General features: G+C 49.6%; 1 protein-coding gene across 3 annotated transcripts in view; it reads right to left on the bottom strand.

Moving 5' to 3' along the window:
- Positions 1 to 18,576, bottom strand: part of MAP1A (microtubule associated protein 1A) — a 51,937-nt gene that overhangs the window by 3,605 nt on the left and 29,756 nt on the right. For all 3 annotated transcript variants that reach the window (XM_061595102.1, XM_061595103.1, XM_061595104.1), the window contains 3 exons: positions 10,586 to 10,668; positions 9,871 to 10,008; positions 1,081 to 9,271 (listed from right to left, as the gene is read on the bottom strand). In XM_061595102.1, the coding sequence (XP_061451086.1) occupies positions 1,081 to 9,121 (8,041 nt within the window). In that variant the 5' untranslated portion in view covers positions 9,122 to 9,271; positions 9,871 to 10,008; positions 10,586 to 10,668. The remainder of the gene's footprint in view (positions 1 to 1,080; positions 9,272 to 9,870; positions 10,009 to 10,585; positions 10,669 to 18,576) is intronic.

The following is an 18,576-nucleotide window of genomic DNA, read 5'->3' as shown; positions in this document are numbered from 1 at the left end:
GAGTCCTCTAAGTGTTACTGGATGGCATCAACTGTGGCCTTGAGGTGGAGTCGGTTCTCAGGTATCACTTGGTGCCTCTACACTTGATGACTGGCACCTGAATGGCACAGAACAGACACTGGCGTTTGAGGCTGCAGCGGCCGGGGGGGGGCAGGACCTTGGCCAGCTGAGTCCAGCATAGCCCTAAAGCAGGGATGGGGGGGGGGCTCTGGGCCTCTCAGCCTGGCTCCCGGAACTCAGGACACTCCCCAGTACACACACCCTCCTGGGCCACAAACCTCCCCAGCCCTGCTGGTCACCTCCTTGAGGGTTTCTGCCTGGCTGGAATTGTCCTTAAAGCCTTTCACCGCCTCTTGCCTGCCTGGAGGATTGAGGGGGTGTGTGAGAGTGTGTGGAAACTAGCCTGCTGGACAAAAGTAAAATTAACATTTATTGCTCTGCCAAACTTTTGCCTCTGGCCCTGCCCACTACTGGCATGTGGCCCCTGGGAGGTTGTCCGGAAAGGGAATGTGGCCCTTGGGCTCCCCACCGATCTCCTAAGGCCACATGTGGCTCAAGGGTGGTCTCTGCTAGCAGCCGTCCAAGCCCCAGATCACGCGGCTCTAGAAGAGCTTCCTCGGGGCTAAAGGAGACGCAACGCTAAATCACCTCGGTTGGAACATCGTCATTTCAACTGCTGGCCTTTGAAGACCACTGACAGGAGCAGGTGCTTCTGGAGAAGCAGGTGCTTCTGGGGGGAAGGGGCCAGGCCCAGGGCACATTTTCTTGTTCTTTGGAGTACCTGGGCTAGAGGCGTTCTTGCTCTGCCTGGCTTGGCTTTTGAGGTGGAAGAGCCTCTCTCTCTTGCCATTGCCAAAGACAGGCCATTATAGGACATTAAACAGGGAAGCAGATAAGGATGCCCTGTCCTCTCCCTAATCCTGCTTGTGGGGTGAGCTTTGCCGAGTAACTCCCTGCAGAATCAGAGGCCTGCTGTGCCACAACCCAAGCGCACCATTGCCTCCCTGTGCACGGAGAGGACGGAAATGGCCACAATCCTCGCCAGCCCATTGCAAAGGCTAGAGCTCGCTTCCGTCTTACCGGGGCTTGTTTTGATGCCATTGATGAAGCTCTTGCCAGGACCTGCTCGAAAGCCTTCGTCTTTGTCTTCCGTGGGGGTCTTCAGCAGTTTCTCTTTCCTGGCCAGCGCTGGCTTTGGAGACCTGTCTGTGAGCTGCTGCTTCAAGGGGGTGGGGGACCATTTCTCGGGCTTCCGGGCAGGGGAAGAGGAGCTGGGCTTGCCCAGTGGCTTCCTCACACCTTTGCTTTTCTCCTTCAGATCCTTCTTGGATATTTTATTGGGTCTGTTCATGTTCTGTTCATTTAGCAGCATTTCAGGATCCATCATGCAGACATCCGGGTGTGGAGGGTGAGGATGGGGGTCCACCAAGGCAACTGGCGGTGGGTCGTGGCCAGACCTTGTGCTGCTGCTGCTGTGGTGGGAGCTGCCCATCGCTTTGTCCACTGGGAGGAAATCGGCATCTTCATCAGAGTCCAGGGCCGCATCGGCAGTGATGGAGGGGCACTCCTCTGTTTCTGGGGGAACATCAGAGTCAGACTGGGAGGTTCCAGAGTCGCTTGCAGAGGTGGGGGGAGTCTCTTCCCCGGTGGTCGCACTGTGTCTGTGGCCACCGGGGGTGGGACGCAGCCTCCCCTTCACTGAAGGGTGTCCTTTGGTCTGGGAAAAATCACTGTCTTCTGATGAGTCCTGAGGACTTGGGTTGATGAATGACGGGGATAACTCACCCGTCCTCTGCTTATGCTCACATGAGAACGTCTGTCCATATTCTGAGGTGGCTCCTAAAGATGGCTCCAGTCCATGGGAGGCATCACCACAGTCCTCTACTTGGGCGCCCTGATGAGCCTCTGGGAAGAAGGGCTGAAAGACAGGCTCACCGCTCAGCAGGCAAGAGGGGCGGCTTTGCCTCCCACAAGCCTCCTCCTCCTCCTCCCTCTTCCTTGCTTTCTCTGTGATATGTGGTACACCATGGAAAGAAAGCGGACTGGTGCTCACCTCTGTCGGGCCATTGGCTGCGGCAACTGCCTCCTCCCGACAGTGGGGGGAAGCCAGCAGGATGTCAGGAAGGGAAGCGGCCGCCAACCGCTCTTTAGGGCTTGGTGGCTGGTGCACGCGGCTGGCTGTGTGACTGGACTCTGACTGCTGAGTGGCCAGAGAGGGCAGGTCCATGCTGGCAGAGGCAACCGCTCCCATGTCATCTAAAAATGCCTTTGCAGAGCCTGCTGGAAGCAACGGGGACATGCGCTGTGTACCCTGGGCACCTGGACCTGCAGCTGTCCCTGAGCCAGTGGAAGGGCAGGTACTCTTGCCTGTGGTAGCTGGATGTGCTGGGAAGGAGGCCTCGGAGGTTTCCTTGAGAGGGCTGGGTGACTCCCTGTGTGGAGGCTGCTGCTCCTGGGGTGCCCCAGAGAGAAGCTTCCCTCCTCCTACGAAGGATGAGCCCTCATTAGACACCTTTCTGGATACTTCCAAGTATGCATCTCCCTTACCCTTTTCTGAAGAACCAGGATAAGGTATGTTGAAAACGAGAGATTTGTCCTGTAAATGGGACGAGAAATGTGCCTCATGTCGGAACAGAATGGACGGCTCGTGCTTTTCTAGGGAAGACAGTTCAAAGCCTGAGGAAGAGCAATCCAGTCCTTTAGTCAGCAGCGCCGGGCCCTTTGGATAGTCCCTCTCCTTAGCAGCAGTGGTGCAGCAGAAGCCTCTAGAATCAGCACCATCGGAGTCTTTTCCAAGGGAGGCTTCCTCGTCCACTTTGGCGTGCTGCTTGCTGGCATCCACAGACGCGCCTGGGACCCACTCCTGCCTGCCTGGCTCTGTGAGAATGGCACCTTCTTCCTTTGAGGCTAGTCTCTCTGCTTGACTTTCCTCTCCCAACAAGACGCCACCGGCTTCTTGCCACGTGGCTGATAAACAGTCCTCCTCTCCGGAAATGCCTGCATGGGGTCCCTCTTCCCTCTTCTCAGGGACTGACTTCACGGCTGAAGAGGGCCCATCTGGATGCTTGGACTCTTTCTCTGATTTCTCTGTGGCACCTTTCTCCAGCTCCAAGTCACTGGCACTCTCTTCTCCTTCTTTGGCTTGCTCGTAATAAATGTCCTTGGGCTGGGAGGGCTTTGGAGAAGCAGATCTTTGCTCCTGGCTGATGTTTGCATCTGGAGGATGGGCATCTTCACTGTATACAGCCATTTCTTCCTGCTTAAATGCATCTGCCCCATCAGCAGGAGTGGCAAAGCCTTTGTCTCCCAGAGAGGATGCAGGCAAGGAACTCACCAGGCTTCCCTGCAGAAGAGGCAAAGAGCTTGCAGTGCTCCCCTCTTGCTGTGAGTCCTTGGAAGTCAAGCCACATGGCAGCCTGTGCTTCTCTGTTGTCTGGAGAGGGAGGTATTGCACATGAACATCTGCATACTCAAAGGAGGGTTCTGCTTTGTCCTTTGGGGACGCAGGAGATGACAGCTCCTTCTCAGTCGGAGTGTAGAGGCAAGACTCTTCTTCCTTGGAGGAGATTGGGTAAAGGGACTCTTTCTGGGCCCGTTGTGCTTTTCCTGTCTTGAACCCTACATCTCTTCCAAAGCAGCCAACACCAGACATGACAACATTCTCATAGATATCGGCATATTGGAAAGTCTTCTCGTGAGGGTAGGGGGTTGGTTCCCTCTCTTCCTTGTCTTGCCCTTTCCCATCAGCCTCAGCTTTCGATTCACAGAGCCCAAACTGATTGGGCCATGAGTAACGCTCCATGTGGCCAAAAGATAGGGTGTCCTGCAGAGAGGCTGCAAGGTCCCTGCTTCCTCCAAGATCTTGACCTGGAGGGAAGAGTCTGTTCTCCTCTGGCTCCATAACTGCAGGGATTACTCCGTAATGATGGGATCCCACCGGAGCCGTGCTCAACAGCTTCTCCTTTTGGCTTTCTTCTGGGCAATCGTGAGATTTCCCCTCAGCATCCTGCTTTCTGCCCTGTCCCTCCTCAGGACCCCACTTTCTTTTGTACCCAGCATCACCCTCTGATCTCTTTGCTGTGGTTCCTGGTTGACCTTTGGCCATACTGTGGTCTGCTGCAGAAGACGGCGACACTCCCTGCTCTGGTGAGGATGCTCCTCTCTCCTCTTCAGGTGAGGTGGCACTGGCCTCACCCACAGAGCTGCAGCACAGCTCTGTGCCCACTTCCTCAGCTTGCTCAGGTGCATAGCCCCCTCTTTCTTTCATTGCAGAAGGCATCTTGGCTTGGTGTGGAAGGGATAACATGGCCCATTCCAGGCCAGATTTTGACCCACTTTCAGACTCAGGACAGAGGGGGCTTATGAAGCCAGGCATTTTAAATTCAGCACCTGTTTGTGGCAATGTCTGTGTTTGGTCAGCTGGCCTCTCTTTCACCTGCTGTGCCACAGGCTTGTCACCCACAAATGGAAAGCCCTTCTCAGTAAATGTCCCTTGCTTCAGAGTTTTGGTGTCTTCCCAGAAGTGGCCATCTTCAGGGTCCCAAATTTCCTTCTTGCTCAGTCCTGAAATGTAATCATCAGATGCTACAGAGTGGGGGATCGCTTCCTCATCAATTTGGGAAGGAGATTTTGGTCCATATTTATCTACCTCATCATCCAGAAATGAATGTTCCCCTCTTTCTTCATCATACTTCTGTCTTTGTTCTTTGCGTGGCAGTTCTTTCATCTCCTCTGGAAACCACACTGTCTTCTCATAGTTTCCATCTTTCAAATAAATGTCTTCCATTTCTGGAGACTGTTCTTCGTCTGTATTTTGCTCCTCTTCCAGTAACTGACAAGGCTCCATCTCTCCAGAGGAGACTTCCGAGGGCTCCCTCTCAAGAACTGAGCTTGGTTCTGTAAAGCTTGGAGACTTCAGCTCTGGACTTGCTTCTTTGGAGGAAGGTCTTGGAGATGGTTCTTTCATGGGTTCTTTTTCAGTTGAAACTGATATGGCAGGTTCCAGAAAGGTGTCTGCTGACGACATAACGAGGATGCCATGGTCATCTTGAAATGGGCCCTGCGCAGGGAATGAAAGGGAACTGAGGAAGTTGTCTCTGACAAAAGCTTCTGATTTTTTACCTTCAGAAGGGCTCTGCTCTGTGTAAATCTGGTATCTAGTTTCAGGAGATAATTCTTCTGTGAACATGTTGGCCGAGGGTTTTTTAGTAGGGAATTCTTTTGTAAAGAGGGGTTTACCATCTGTTTGAGAACTCTCTTCTGTGAACAAGTGGGAAGGGTTTTCTTCACTATGGCTCAGATAAATGTTGCTACCTTCTGGAGAAGGGTGTTCAATAGCAACAGGAGGGGGTTTCTCTTGGCCAAAGCGGCTTTCTGTGAAATGTAGGGCTTTTTCCTGTTCTAGTGATATTTCCTTGGTGGAATCATCAGAAGATTTTGCCTTCCCAGGAACGTCTTCAATAAAAGACAACACCTTTGCTTCCTCTGCTGATATATGTTTTGTGGGTATATGTGAAGATTTTTCGTCTTCAGCTCTGTCAGCAAATTCTTCCCATCCTTTTGGAGGAGGAATTTCTGCAGAAGAAAGTAGCAGCTCACTGCCAGTGCATTTCACGCATTCCTGGGAGGCATTTGCTCCCTTAAACAGAGAGTCCTTCTTGGGCTCTGGAAGTGTCTCTCTGGAGGGAGGATAAAGCTCAGAAATGTCAAGGGTCTCTTGTTTGTGGTAGAACCTTATGGCCAGCTCCTCTTTCTCAAGAAGCAGATTCCGGCTTTCACTCTGGGCAGATGCAGATTCTGCAGGCAGGGCAGTTGTGCTTTCTGGGCCAGGCTTGTCCAGAAGGAGAGGAGAGACCGTTACCTCCCCATAAAAGAGCCCCTCCGTGGTGGAGACATCACCTTCAAATGCTCCAGAGATGCTCAGTGCTCTGTTGGGGCTTCTCCCTTCATCCCACCTCACAGGAGCCTCTGCTGACTCGTCAAGCAACTCTGCCTCCACAGTGTCTGATTTCTCCTCTACAGGAGACTGGTGGAAAGGTGTGTGCCCAGCGCTGGTGGGGCCTGATTGGGTCGGAGATGCCATCTTGACTGTGCTGTCATCTGGACTCGTGCACCGTTCTTCACCCTCACCAGAGCCTGCAACTGCCTGCAGCAACTGGGCTCCTTCACCAAGTAGCAGCATGGCCTCTTCCTGTGACCCTTCCATCGGTACTCTGGTTAAACCATCTCCCAGGGGCCCTTGCTGAGAAAATGCTGGTACCTCATAATGACCTTGGGCTCTCCAAGGCATCTCAACATTTGGCGTCTCATCTTCCTCTTCTTCCTCCTCCTGCTGCAGGCCCTTTTCACAAGCCTCACGCTTCCTCTCGCCTTCTGCTTGGATATGGAAGTCTTCTGGAGGTGGAGACTTGAAGCCTTTGTCTTCCTCTAGTGAAGATGTGGGTGAAATCGTGCCTGCAGAGGGTACATAGTCCAGACCTTGGGTAGCCTCAGTTCTAGAGGAGGGTATACTGTTCACTGTATCCAGAATCAGGGAGCTTTTGCCAGTCTCCTCTGTCTGTGGAGCTGTTATTGAGGCAACAGACTGGTCTTCTGCAACAGAAGTGGCAAAGGAGGAGAGCTTGTCACCCTCTGTGATGGATGTTGCTGAGGACACATGCTCCTCTTCTGCCAAGGGGGCAGCCACAATATTTGTGGGGTAGGCAAGGGTTCCAGGGTCTTGACCATCAGCTGTCATGGCCTGGATCCCATGGATGGCTTCAAAGGAGCCAGTCTGGTCTGGCACAGCAACATCATAGGAGCCGATGTCTGGCTTGAGGTGTGGCATCCTCTCTTCCTGCTCATCGTGGATCTCTTCATCGGAGATGGTCTGCTCCGTCTCAGAGTAGCCAGGGATTGTTTCATCCTGGATGTAGGAGACATGTTCACCAGGTGGGGCCAGAGTGCTGCCCAGGCAGGATTCCTCCTCTGCCGCTGCTGCCTTCACAATTCTTTGCTTTCCAGGCCCTTTACTTTCCTGTTTGGCCTCTTTTCCTTTTCCTTCAGAGGGCAAGATGGAACCTTCTGGCTGCTGGAAGACAGACAAATCTCCTCTTGTTGTCCTTTTGCCTTTGGCCTCCTCATCTTGCTCTTCTGCCTTTTCCATCACATCTTCCCTCCTTTCAGTTCGCCTATCACCTCCTGGGTCTCTCCACTTCATTTCTAAAGCAGAATATTTTGCTCCTTCTTGGCTCAGCACCAGGCCTGGGGAGTCACTGGGCACCAGCGTCTGACCTCTCTCCTCTTCCACTTCTTTTCCAGGAACTTCTTCTGTCTTCCTGCCCACATTCCCCTCAGACTCTTCCACCACAGCTGCTGCCTTCTCATCAGGTCTTCCAGGCATTTCCCCTCCTTTCTCCCTTCCTTGCATTGCCTCCTCTGGGCCACCGATTTCTTCTGGTGCCAGCCCAGCCAGCTCAATAGCCACGTCACAAGGAGCCTGCCCCTCTGCCTCCCTCACTGCAGAAGCAGGCACATCCTGAGGCCTCACCTGCTTTTCAGACTCCAGCTCCTCAAAGTCCTTGGTAAGGTCCTCAGGGGAAGATAGAACGAGCCTTTGCTCAGCCGTGTCTCCTGGCTCTCGGGGCTGGCTGGGCTTCCTTGGCCCAGCCCATGTCTTCAGCTCTGCATGGATGGTGTCCTTTTCAGCTTTGCTGCGAACCTTCTCAGTTTTTATCCTGCCAGGAACCTTTGCCTTGTATAAGGTCTTCCTTACTTCAGGGGTGAACAGCTTCAAGTCTGGCTTCAAATTTTTTTTCAGGTCTGGCTTGGCGTCCTTCTTCTTTTCTTCCTTCTTCCCATCATCTTTCTTAAAGTCCTTCTTCTCTTTCTTAATCTCTTTCTTTTCCTTGTCCCTTTTTTCTTCCAGTCGAGAAACTTTCTCCTTGAGGTGCTTCTTGCCCATTTTGTCTTTGGTGTGTTTTCTTTTCTCAGCTTTGAGGACATCGCTGGAGTCCACCTTTATCTTCTCGGTTTTTGCAGGCTTCCCTGGGGGCTTCTCAGAGCTCTCTCTTGACTTCCTCTCAGCCTTGGCCTCCTTCAAGGTCTCAGCCTTGGCCTCCTTCACCCCCTCCTCAGCAGCTGCCTTTCCTGCAGCTGGTTTTGGGGAAGACTTGAGGCTCTCTTTACTCTCTGTCCTTTGTTTAATCTTGCTGTGCTTTAGGGCAGGGCAGGGGGGCCCAGAAGCTATTTCTCTCTGGGTAGCTACTGGATACCTCAAGAAATCCAAATGCCGGAGCTTCTCAAGACCTTCTAAAATCTTGTTTTGGGGCGCATTCCCAGGAAACAAAACTCGCACTATTTTTTCCGTTGGACTTGCCGGGAGCCACACAACCAAGGCAGTGATGGACGTCAGGTAGGGGACAGAAATCTCCCCCTCTTTCCCACTGGCTAGGAAAATGCCTGTCTTGGCTTTGCTATTCCCAGCCCATTTCTGCATGAGAAACTGCATCTCCTTGCTCTCCTTCACTGGATTCAAGATGTACATGTCCAGCTTCCCAACACCCATTTTGTGGAATAGTGTGATGGGCTCAATGGTGTTGCTGACCACTCTGTGCAGGGGCTCTGGCTTTACACCCAGCCTGTTGAGGTACTGCAAGGTCAGGCTGGCCTCCTCAATGCTCCTTTTGACCTTCATGGAGGACTCTGGCATCTTGAGCTTCTCGGGAACATTGAAGAAAACAACCCCGAGTTCAGGGGAGATGAGATTCTTCATCCAGTCACTATAGTTGGTGGAGCCCTGCGATTGATCCTCGTCCTGCTCTGCAATCTTCCTTTGCAGGAGCCCATTAATGCCTGGAAGGTTATCGGCCCCAATGTGGGTTAGGAGAATTGAGTCAATCCTGTCCAGGTGCCGGACCAGCTTCCAGAAACAAGACTTTCTCTCTGAGCCACCATCCACCAGGATGTTGAACCCGTTGACAGCAAAGAGTGCTGAATCCCCCCTCCCTCCTGGAAATACATAGCAGCAGGGCTTGGAAAGCTTCAGGAAGCCCCCAGAGGTTGGGGGTTCCAGGAGATCAAAAGGTGATGGAACATCCACTGTCTCAGAGACATACTCGGCAAATTCAGAGACCCCATCCATCTCTGGCAGGATCAGGTCAGGGTTCAGTCTCAGATTGAGAAGGTCTTGAAATTGGGGGTGTCCAAGGTTGCTCCAATCTCCCTCTCCGAAACACGATACAGTGAGGGAGGCCTTGGAAGCTGGATCTGTGTTGCTGAGAAATTGGGCAACCTACAAGAATCAAAAGCAGGCAATAGTCAGAGAGACCATAACATATCCTTGACAAAATCCAAAATGTCTTTTTAGTAAAATCTATACAAATTCAGCTATTATCCAGAGCTGGAAACATCCCAGTCAATCTAGGCATCCAATTGTTGTACCTGGGAGGGAAGAGACCTGTTTTGTGAACAGAGGTGTACATTAAATGTATCAATAGCAATGTTCTGGTAACATGTTACTCTGTGTGTGTGCTGAAGACTAATACTCTGAAAATAGCCTCTGAAGGAGAGGGAGTGCTCCCCACACCTGCAAGAAGCCAGGAATAGCAGTGCTAGGCTTATAACGTTCTTGGGGCCACATCCTGAGTGCCTGTGAATACTTGCAACGTGGATCAGCAGCGGCTCCCCAATTAAGGTGGTCCCAAACCCAGCACCTGACACAGCTGGGTGCTGGAGAGATCTTAGGCAAAGAATTTCCCAAAGTAAGTCATGAAATCAGACTTGGGTGAGGCCTAAGAAGAAGAGAACAATCTGAAGATGGCCTCCAAACCCACCTAAGTCAGTCAGATTACTGGATGTATCAGTCCCACATCACCAGCCCACCCACCTTACCTCTGGATCTGCAAGTATCTCAGCAAATTTCTGGTAGGTGAAGGTCCCAGCCTGCAGGACCAAATCTTCTTGGTCTGAGCTTTGCCCGCATAGGACCAGCAGCTTGTGAGCAGAAGAGTCATATATCAATGAACGAACCTGTCAACATGAGAGACAGTTTCAGCTCCTGAGTTTTGGCCTTGCAGAAATGCTGCCCCCACACTGATGAAGCAAACTGTTGGGTCTTATGGGTGAGCATGGAGAGATGGCACATGGAGAGGCAGATCTGTGTCCTGTCTCAACCCTCTTGACTCTGGGAGCTACTGAAAGCTCAGTAATATCTCAACCCTACCCTCATCCCCAGCAGAGGGCACGGGAGGGTGTCAGCTGTGGCAGTGAACCCAAATCCACACACCCCCGCCGCCTGGTCAGGAGAATCTATTGCAGTCAAATGATGCAGCAGGAGGCATGGAGGAAAAGCAGAAAGGCAGCCTGCCCCAGGAAAGAAGTGCCCAGGAAGAGTGCTGAGCATGGCCCTTTGAGGCTTAGCTTTGTTTAAGGCATGCATAAACTGCCCTTCATAATCTTTTACCTCAGGGCGGTTCGCAACAGCTTTGCAGATGGGCTGCTCCACAGGACAGGAAGCAGGCAGCTTTTGACTATTCTGCTACAGCAACTCTGACAGGCCAACCCCAGCTGTGCTGGGCCCAGGCAGGGCGGAATATGGGGGCTTTACCTCTGACACAGTGCTCTGTTCATCAGGGTTTACTAGGATGACTGTGTCCAGGTCCTCACTCTGGTGGTGGAGGGTCCTCTGACCTAGGGAGAGAGCAGAAAAGGTGACTTTCAAACCAGTGGCACACAATCCCCCTCCTGTATCTCAGACCCCAAAGGCAAATCAACTGTCTTCACAGCCAGGCTACTGTGGCTATCCAGGAGACGTTGGAAGGCGAGCAGAGTTACCATGCTCAGCCAGACATTGGCCCAGACTCCAGGCTGACTGCTTTTGTCTCGGCCCACCTCCCCTCTTAGGTCTAAACCTGCCCCTGGGAAGCTGCAAGAGATTTCCTTGGTGAACGGCCTCAAACAGCAAACGAAGACTAGTCACTAAACTATGCAGATACATTTTTGCACCACCTTGCGGTGACTTGCACCATTTCTGCTGACTCCTTTTGGTGCTGAATTTGGCTTTCCTTGGGGCAGAAAGGTTTGCTTCAGTGCCAAAAAGCCATCCCAGACTGCTACAAATTTGATACTGGCACCCAAGACATCCAGCTATTTGGCACTGGTCAGAAAACGTTCTCCAGCACTGCTGGATATGCTTATGTGCTTGGATGTTTCCGAACAAGCCATGAACCTATCAGCATTGCATGGATCTTGCAAACGCTCTGGCCTAATGCAGCCCCTCCCTGCTCCCCAGAATTGTGCATGCATTTGTGAGCTTGGCAAATGAGCAGTGGGGGGGGGGTCTGACAGGGAGAGTTCCCCTTAAGGAGCCGGCAGCAACCCTGACACAAGAGCCCAGCTGTCCAAGAGCAGAAGAATCGCTCATGACGCACTTCCTGGACAGAGCTCTGTGACCAGCTTCAGATCCATCCGTTAAAAAATGCAGGATTTTGCCCTCTGGCAGCTGTCCCTCCTTGGCATCCATCACACAGCAGCTGCTCATGACTTCAAGGACTGGGCTGAAGCCACAAGCTGCTTAACTGCCCCCCCCCGCCCTTCCTGCTCTCTCTATTTCTCCATGAGTGGAGATGGTCAGGGGATTTTTAGAGCAGTGAGGCAGTTTTGGAAATACTCTCTGTGGAAAAAACCAAGTGCATCTTTTCCCTCTCTAGGGTCAAGCTCTGGAAAAAATGAGTCATACCAATTTAAAGCAGGAAACTGCTCTGCCCAGCCCTGCTTGAATGCCCACCCAGGAACTCATCAAGAAGCCTGTCTAGAGCGTGCGCACGCACACTCATGCACACCACCAATCTTTGGAGCAGCTTTGCATTTCTAAATGTTCATTTTAAAAATTAATATGATGATAAGTGGACAGATTAACAAACATTCATGCAGCACTTTTAAAACATAAAGGCAGGCAATTCACCCAACCTACAAGGGCCAAAATGACGGACTGAGCCAGCTTCACCCTGTGGCTTAGGGCCACCTGCCTGTCTCCTCCAGCTCCTGCATCCCAAAATCTACCCTTCCCGCTGCTCTTTGGCTTAATACAGTGGCCTCCCTCCCATTTTCCTTTCTTGCCCACACCCTTCCTCTCTCCTCTCATAGTTTCTTGGGAAAGTCCCCCCCCCAAAAAATTCCTTCCTCCTCTCACAAAGAGGATGTGAATCCTTCTGGCTGAGCTCTGTGGCATCCTCCCAATGGTTATCTCCCCTCAGGGCTCTTCTTCCTCCGTCCCTATCCCCAAAGGACCGAGAAAGCTGGACTGTGTGTGTGTGTGTGCGTGCACCTTGCCATCAGTGAGGCAGGATTCCATGGACTGCAGGCACCACAGAGGAGGCTGACCACCTTCGCCATCAGAAGCCCAGTCTGGTCCTCTACCACTGAGCACTCAGCAGGGAGTGTTTCGACTGGCCTTGGCCTCTGTGCTGGCTTCAGGACAACTCTTTGTTGATGTGTGTGCGTTGTTGCATGAAACAGCATACGTTACGTTGGAGTTAAGTTGCTCAAGAAACTTCTCAGATGCATTAGATCAGGTTAAGAGTCTTTTATTAAGACATCATGGCTTAAGGCTTTAAGATCCCCCCCTCTAGGAGAGAAGTTCTCAGTTCAAAGACATTACACAGAAGACCAGCCTCACAGTTCAGAGGCAATATTCAGAAGACACAACTTACAGACTCTGTTAGAACTTTCCCAGTTGCTATCTCACGTTACCATGACAACCACTGGCCTTGGATGTCTGCTCACTCTCAGGCCAACAGATAACAGTTACTTCTCCAAACTTGCAGGCTTTATGGAAAACAACTAGAGACAGTAATGCCTATGGGTCACAGCCCAACATACCCCCTTTTTTCCCATTAAGACTGCAAATACTTTCCATTGCATCTATAACTTTTCCATTTCAGCAATACAAAGGTAATACATTTCAATACATTGCATCATACAGATCCATATTACATCTCAGTACATTGCAGTACATTTCAGAACATCTCTGCACATTTAGCTAAAACTTTATTCAATCAAACTTTGGCTGTACACATGTCAAATACAAAGTGTCAGGATCCATTTCCACCAGTTTATGCATTCCAGGACTGGTAATTACCCCCACAGTATATCTTTCTGGCGGTTTCCCTATGTTTACTCTTGTAGAACGTCTTAATGGCACTAGGCCTTCTGCTCTCTCTGCCTCCCCATCTGTGCTTGTGCTTGGCACAGCCTGCGCAGGAGATTCCATTTCCTCAACCTTACGTTTCTTTGATCTTCGTTTCCCACAAATGAGCTCATTTAACGCATCTCTGAGTGGAATATGTGTGCCCTCCAGTTTAATGTCTAGATTTGGCTTAAATGATTGTGCTTGTGTGTCATCTGACCCTGTAAGAACAACTGTTTCCCTTTGATCCCAAGGCTTTTCTGAGACTTTAATGCTTCTTCTCAGAATTAATTGCTGTGTTTCTGGACACCAAACTCTGAAATATGCATTCTGAAATCCCAAAACAAAACCTTGGAGTGCTCTGGGCGCAAGCTTGCCCCTCCTTTTTCCCTGTGGAATGTGGATCCAGCATCTTGCCCCGAATTTTTGAATGTGTTGTATTTTTGGTTTTCTGCCAGTGATTTTCTCATAAGGAGACATTCCAAGTGCACTGTGTAATACCCTGTTGTGAATATAATTCGCATAAAGAATTGCTTCTGCCCAGAAAGAATTCCCTAAACTGCAATCCATTAACATGGCTCTCATTGCTTCCTGCAGCATCCTGTTTTTTCTCTCTGCAGTTCCATTGGAAAACGGGCTGTATGGAGCAGTAAAATTCTGTTTTATTCCCTTACTCTCAAGGAAGTCACTCAATGCTTTACTCGTGAATTCCCCTCCCTGGTCCGAGAGTATAGCCCCCACTGTGGTGCCATGTTGAGTTTCGATTCTCTTAATGAACAGTTTCAGCTTTTGCTCAGCTTCACTTTTATGCTTTAACAGAAAAACATGACAAAATCTTGAAAAATCATCCACCAGTACCATGAAGAATTTCGCACCTCCACGTGAAGCATTTATTGGCCCTGATAAATCAACATGAACTAGCTGGTAGGGAGCTGTTGTGGTTCTTTCAGCCTCCCGGTTAATTGGTGCAATAGTCATTTTAGCTTTATGACAAGAATCACAATCCATTAACTGTCCACAATCTCTTAAACACATGTCTTCACTATGCATTGGGGTTTTCTTAATCGTGTCAAGGTTTGCATGCCCCAGCCTTTGATGCCATTCATGGATGCAGCCCTGATGTACCTGTGCTTCAGCATTTAACACAGCACACCCTGCTTGACTGCTCTTTATTACAAACTGTGAATCATTAAGGCTTCCCTGCAAACACACTTGATCTCCCCTCATTACATAACATTTGTCTTTGTGGAACAATACAGAAAAATCACAACTCATCAGTTTTCTGACTGACAAAATGTTATGATCCAATTCTGGAACAAACAAACATTCTGAAAGTATTCCCAGTTTATCAAATCTCACCAGTCCTCGGGCTTCCACCCTCTTCTGTGATCCATCCGCAAGTAAAACGAAGTCCTGCTCATTTGTAGACGTGTAAAACAAACTCCTGTCTTTAATTAATATATGGCTTGCCCCGCTGTCCAGAATCCAGTTAACAGGTCCTAAATCTTGAGACTTCTGTTTACAAACAAAGTTCACACTTCCCTGCTTCAAGCCGCCATCCCTGGAGATTCGCTTGACCGCACAGTCTCTTTGAAGATGCCCACGAGCCCCACAGGCATAACAAGATTTCAGCCGTTGCTGTTCTTGCTTGTTTTCCTGTCTGCTGCTGCTTTCCTCTTTCAGCTTGGCTCTTTGCTTTTCCTCAGCACTTTTCGCCTCTTGTCTCCACTGCCATTCCTGGGTCAGCTTTTCCTCAATAAACGCAATGTACAGACCTCCATCAGGCATGGCTTCGAAAGCCATGACCATATTATTCCAAGTCCCATCGAGCGAAGCCAGGATCAGATAGGTCTTCTGAAGTTCAGAGTGCTCGACGCCTCGGTCCGTCAGCTCAGCAAACAAACGTCTGAATTCCGTGAGATGCTCACTCATTTCGCACTCACCCGTGAAGCGCATCTGGTAAAGCTTCCGTGCCAAACACAATCTAGATCCCGCAGTCTGTTGCACATGAATGCCTTCCAACACGTCCCACATCTGTTTGGCATTTGTAACATCTCTCACGTGTAGAAGTTGAGAGTCTGATAGAGCCAGAGGTATAAAAGCTTGCACCTTCTGATCTCTACGCGTCCAGGCCGCGGTCAGTACCGCCGGAGGGGGTCCATCTATAATGTCCCATAAATCCTTTTTTATCAGCAAAGCCCTCATCCTCAGCTTCCAGCTGGCAAAATTCTTTTCCGTCAATCTTTCCATTGGCATGCCTCCCCCAGACAGGTTTACAGCCATGTTGCTCACCTCTGTCTGGTACAATCAATCAAGCTGTCCTCTGGAACTCCGTCTGCCTTTCAGACCAGCAACTTACTCTTGTGTAACACGCTGTGGATCTGGGCCCATAACCCTTGTTGACTTGTGTGCGTTGTTGCGTGAGACAGCATACGTTACGTTGGAGTTAAGTTGCTCAAGAAACTTCTCAGATGCATTAGATCAGGTTAAGAGTCTTTTATTAAGACATTATGGCTTAAGGCTTTAAGATCCCCCCCTCTAGGCGAGAAGTTCTCAGTTCAAAGACATTACACAGAAGACCAGCCTCACAGTTCAGAGGCAATATTCAGAAGACACAACTTACAGACTCTGTTAGAACTTTCCCAGTTGCTATCTCACGTTACCATGACAACCGCTGGCCTTGGATGTCTGCTCACTCTCAGGCCAAGAGATAACAGTTACTTCTCCAAACTTTCAGGCTTTATGGAAAACAACTAGAGACAGTAATGCCTATGGGTCACAGCCCAACACTCTTACACAACAAAGCTGGCCACCACCAGAGCACCTGATGATGCCTGTCTCTCTCTCTCTCTCTCTCTCTCTCTCTCTCTCTCTCTCTCTCCAGCCCTCCAAGGGCCTGCTCAGATGCTGCTGCTGCAATCCATGTCAGTAATCCCTGCCAGGAAAACCAAGGCTGCCTCTTCAGTATTCTGCGTGCATCCCCGGATTTCCTCTCATCTCACAGTTACGTGGCCAGAAACAGGCCCTGACTCATCGCAGTGGAAGGCACGGCAGGCCTCCAGGGCACAGAAAACCCTTCTTTCCAAGGTCCCCATCACCTGCTGAAGCCCTTGCCTGTGCTGCTGTCCTTGCCCAGGAGATTGAAGGGGATGCAAGGTGCTGCTGCAGAGCTCCCAGCTGTCCCATCTGTCTCCTGGCACCGTCACCTTCAGGTCCATCTCTTCATGACGGATGCATCTGCTCCCCTCCACTGGCAGTCTAAAAATCGCATCCGGCAACTGCAAACTAGTTGTGGTCCCCTTATAACTGTGGACCCAACTAAACCCCCCTCCCCTGGAATAAGTAGAGCGGGGGTGGGAAACTTCCTATCTGTGAGACAATCTTGGCCTGTCAAGGGGTCAAATTTGACCTACAAGATCATTTTTTGAAAACTATACCTACCTGCCAAACAGCTGACATCACACCAATGAGGGTGACATTAGCTGATGATGGGCAGAGGGGCGGGGTTTGAGTCCCATGATGGGAACTGGCACACACTGTCAGAACAGCAGAATTTAACCCCCAAAACTTAGTGCAGGGCTGTTTTTTGGAGGTTCAAAGAGCATTTGAACAAAAGGACTTTCAAACAGCCCATTGTGGCTCTTTGAAACACACTATGATGTCATATGACTGACAGGTGGGTAGCCCTGTCTACCTGTCAGATTTGGCCCTGCAGGGGTGGGGAGGTTCCCCATCTCTGGGAGTGAGGAAACTGTAAATGCCTCACAACATGATTGCAAGATTATCTATCTAAAGCAGTTCTATGACACCTTTCAGGGTAAAGCCCTCCAATGGCAGCTTGCAAAAGATAATTAAACCATAAAAGAGTTTTAAAAATACAATTAAAGTATTCCAATTCCAAAAACTAAAAACAGTGGCAGTTTAAAACCCTATTCACCACCAATGAAAAAGAGGCACTGGTATTCATTTCTTGATAAAAGTGCTGTGGGTGCCAGCACAAAATAGCTGCCATGGGCAGTAAACAAAGAAGTGCCAGGACCACGTACCCATGGGGTACCATCGCAAAAAAAGCACTGCTCACCACACTTTTTTACAGTTTGAAACAAATACATTTTTAAGGCCCATTTTAAGATGAGCCAAGATAAGGCCATGTGTACTTCTTTTGAGCAAGAATTCCAAATATAAGAATATAACATACTAACCTAAGAAAGCAAAAGGAGATAGAAACACGGTCAGAACCCTAAATGCAACAGTACAGCGACTAGTACGTAGAGGCAAAGAGAACTATTACAATAGTTATTGTATAGAAATAGAAGAGGACAACAAAAAAGGTAGAACAAGAGCCCAATCCGAAAGATTAGAGGAATGAAAGGGAAATTTAAACCAAGAGTAGGGATGTTGAATAATCAACAGGGGAACACACTGACTGGCCAACATGAAATAAAAGGAAGATGGAAGTGTTCCGCTGTGTGTAGTTGTGTTGCTTAATTTCATTTAAAAGCAGCACCACAGCAGCAGAGAGTAACAGCAGATGTTGAAATGCGAGTGTGCCAGCGTGTGTGTGCGTTTGCCTAAGAAATCAGGCTTTTACCCTGCAACAGCATCACTGAGACTGGAGACTTAGTAAAATAAGAAAAGCTACTTTATTTAGAGAAATACATAGTAGACAGAAAAGGCATACCTAGTTCTAACTAACTAGCTAAGTTGGAGGCATAACTCCCAGGTGTAGGAGTCAGTTGCATGCTCCGAGAGAGAGCAGAGACAAAGGGAGTCTCCTCTCTCCTGGACAGATGGAGAACAAAGGAGTGGAAAGGGCGGAAGGAGGAGGGGCAGGTAAGCTTCCCTAAAGGCATCACAGTCTAGCGACAGAAGGAAGTCAGTCAGAGCATCACAGATAAAAGGTAAACAAAGCCTATCCATCTGGAGGACCCTAGCCCTATCTTCCCTCTGGAGCTTAAACAAAAGAACAAAACAGGAGTTGCTCCACTTCCAACAGGAAGCAAAACATTGAAGAACTCTATAAAAGAGATGCCAGGATGACAGATTCATTCATGGAGGAACCGTATGATGAAGAACCAGAAATTTTAGAATGTGAAGTGAAACCTGCTCTTAAAATACTTGGAAGAAACAAAACACCAGGAATAGATGGCATACCAATAGAGTTGCTACAAGCTACTGAGACTGAATCTGTCCAAATGTTGATAAAAATTTGTCAACAAATATGGAAAACTAAACAATGGCCTGCAGACTGGAAGTGTACAATATACATCCCAATTCCAAAGAAAGGGGATCCCAGGGAATGCAGTAATGATTGAACTATTGCCTTAATATCCCATGCAAGTAATGCTCAAGATTCTACAACAAAGGCTCTTACTGTATATGGTGCAAGAAATGCCAGACATCCAAGCTGG

The sequence above is a fragment of the Rhineura floridana genome, chromosome 14 (genome assembly GCF_030035675.1).
Source record: "Rhineura floridana isolate rRhiFlo1 chromosome 14, rRhiFlo1.hap2, whole genome shotgun sequence".
Classification (NCBI taxonomy): domain Eukaryota; kingdom Metazoa; phylum Chordata; class Lepidosauria; order Squamata; family Rhineuridae; genus Rhineura; species Rhineura floridana.
The sequence above is the reverse complement of the archived record's forward strand: the minus strand, read 5'-3'. Positions and strand labels throughout refer to the sequence as shown.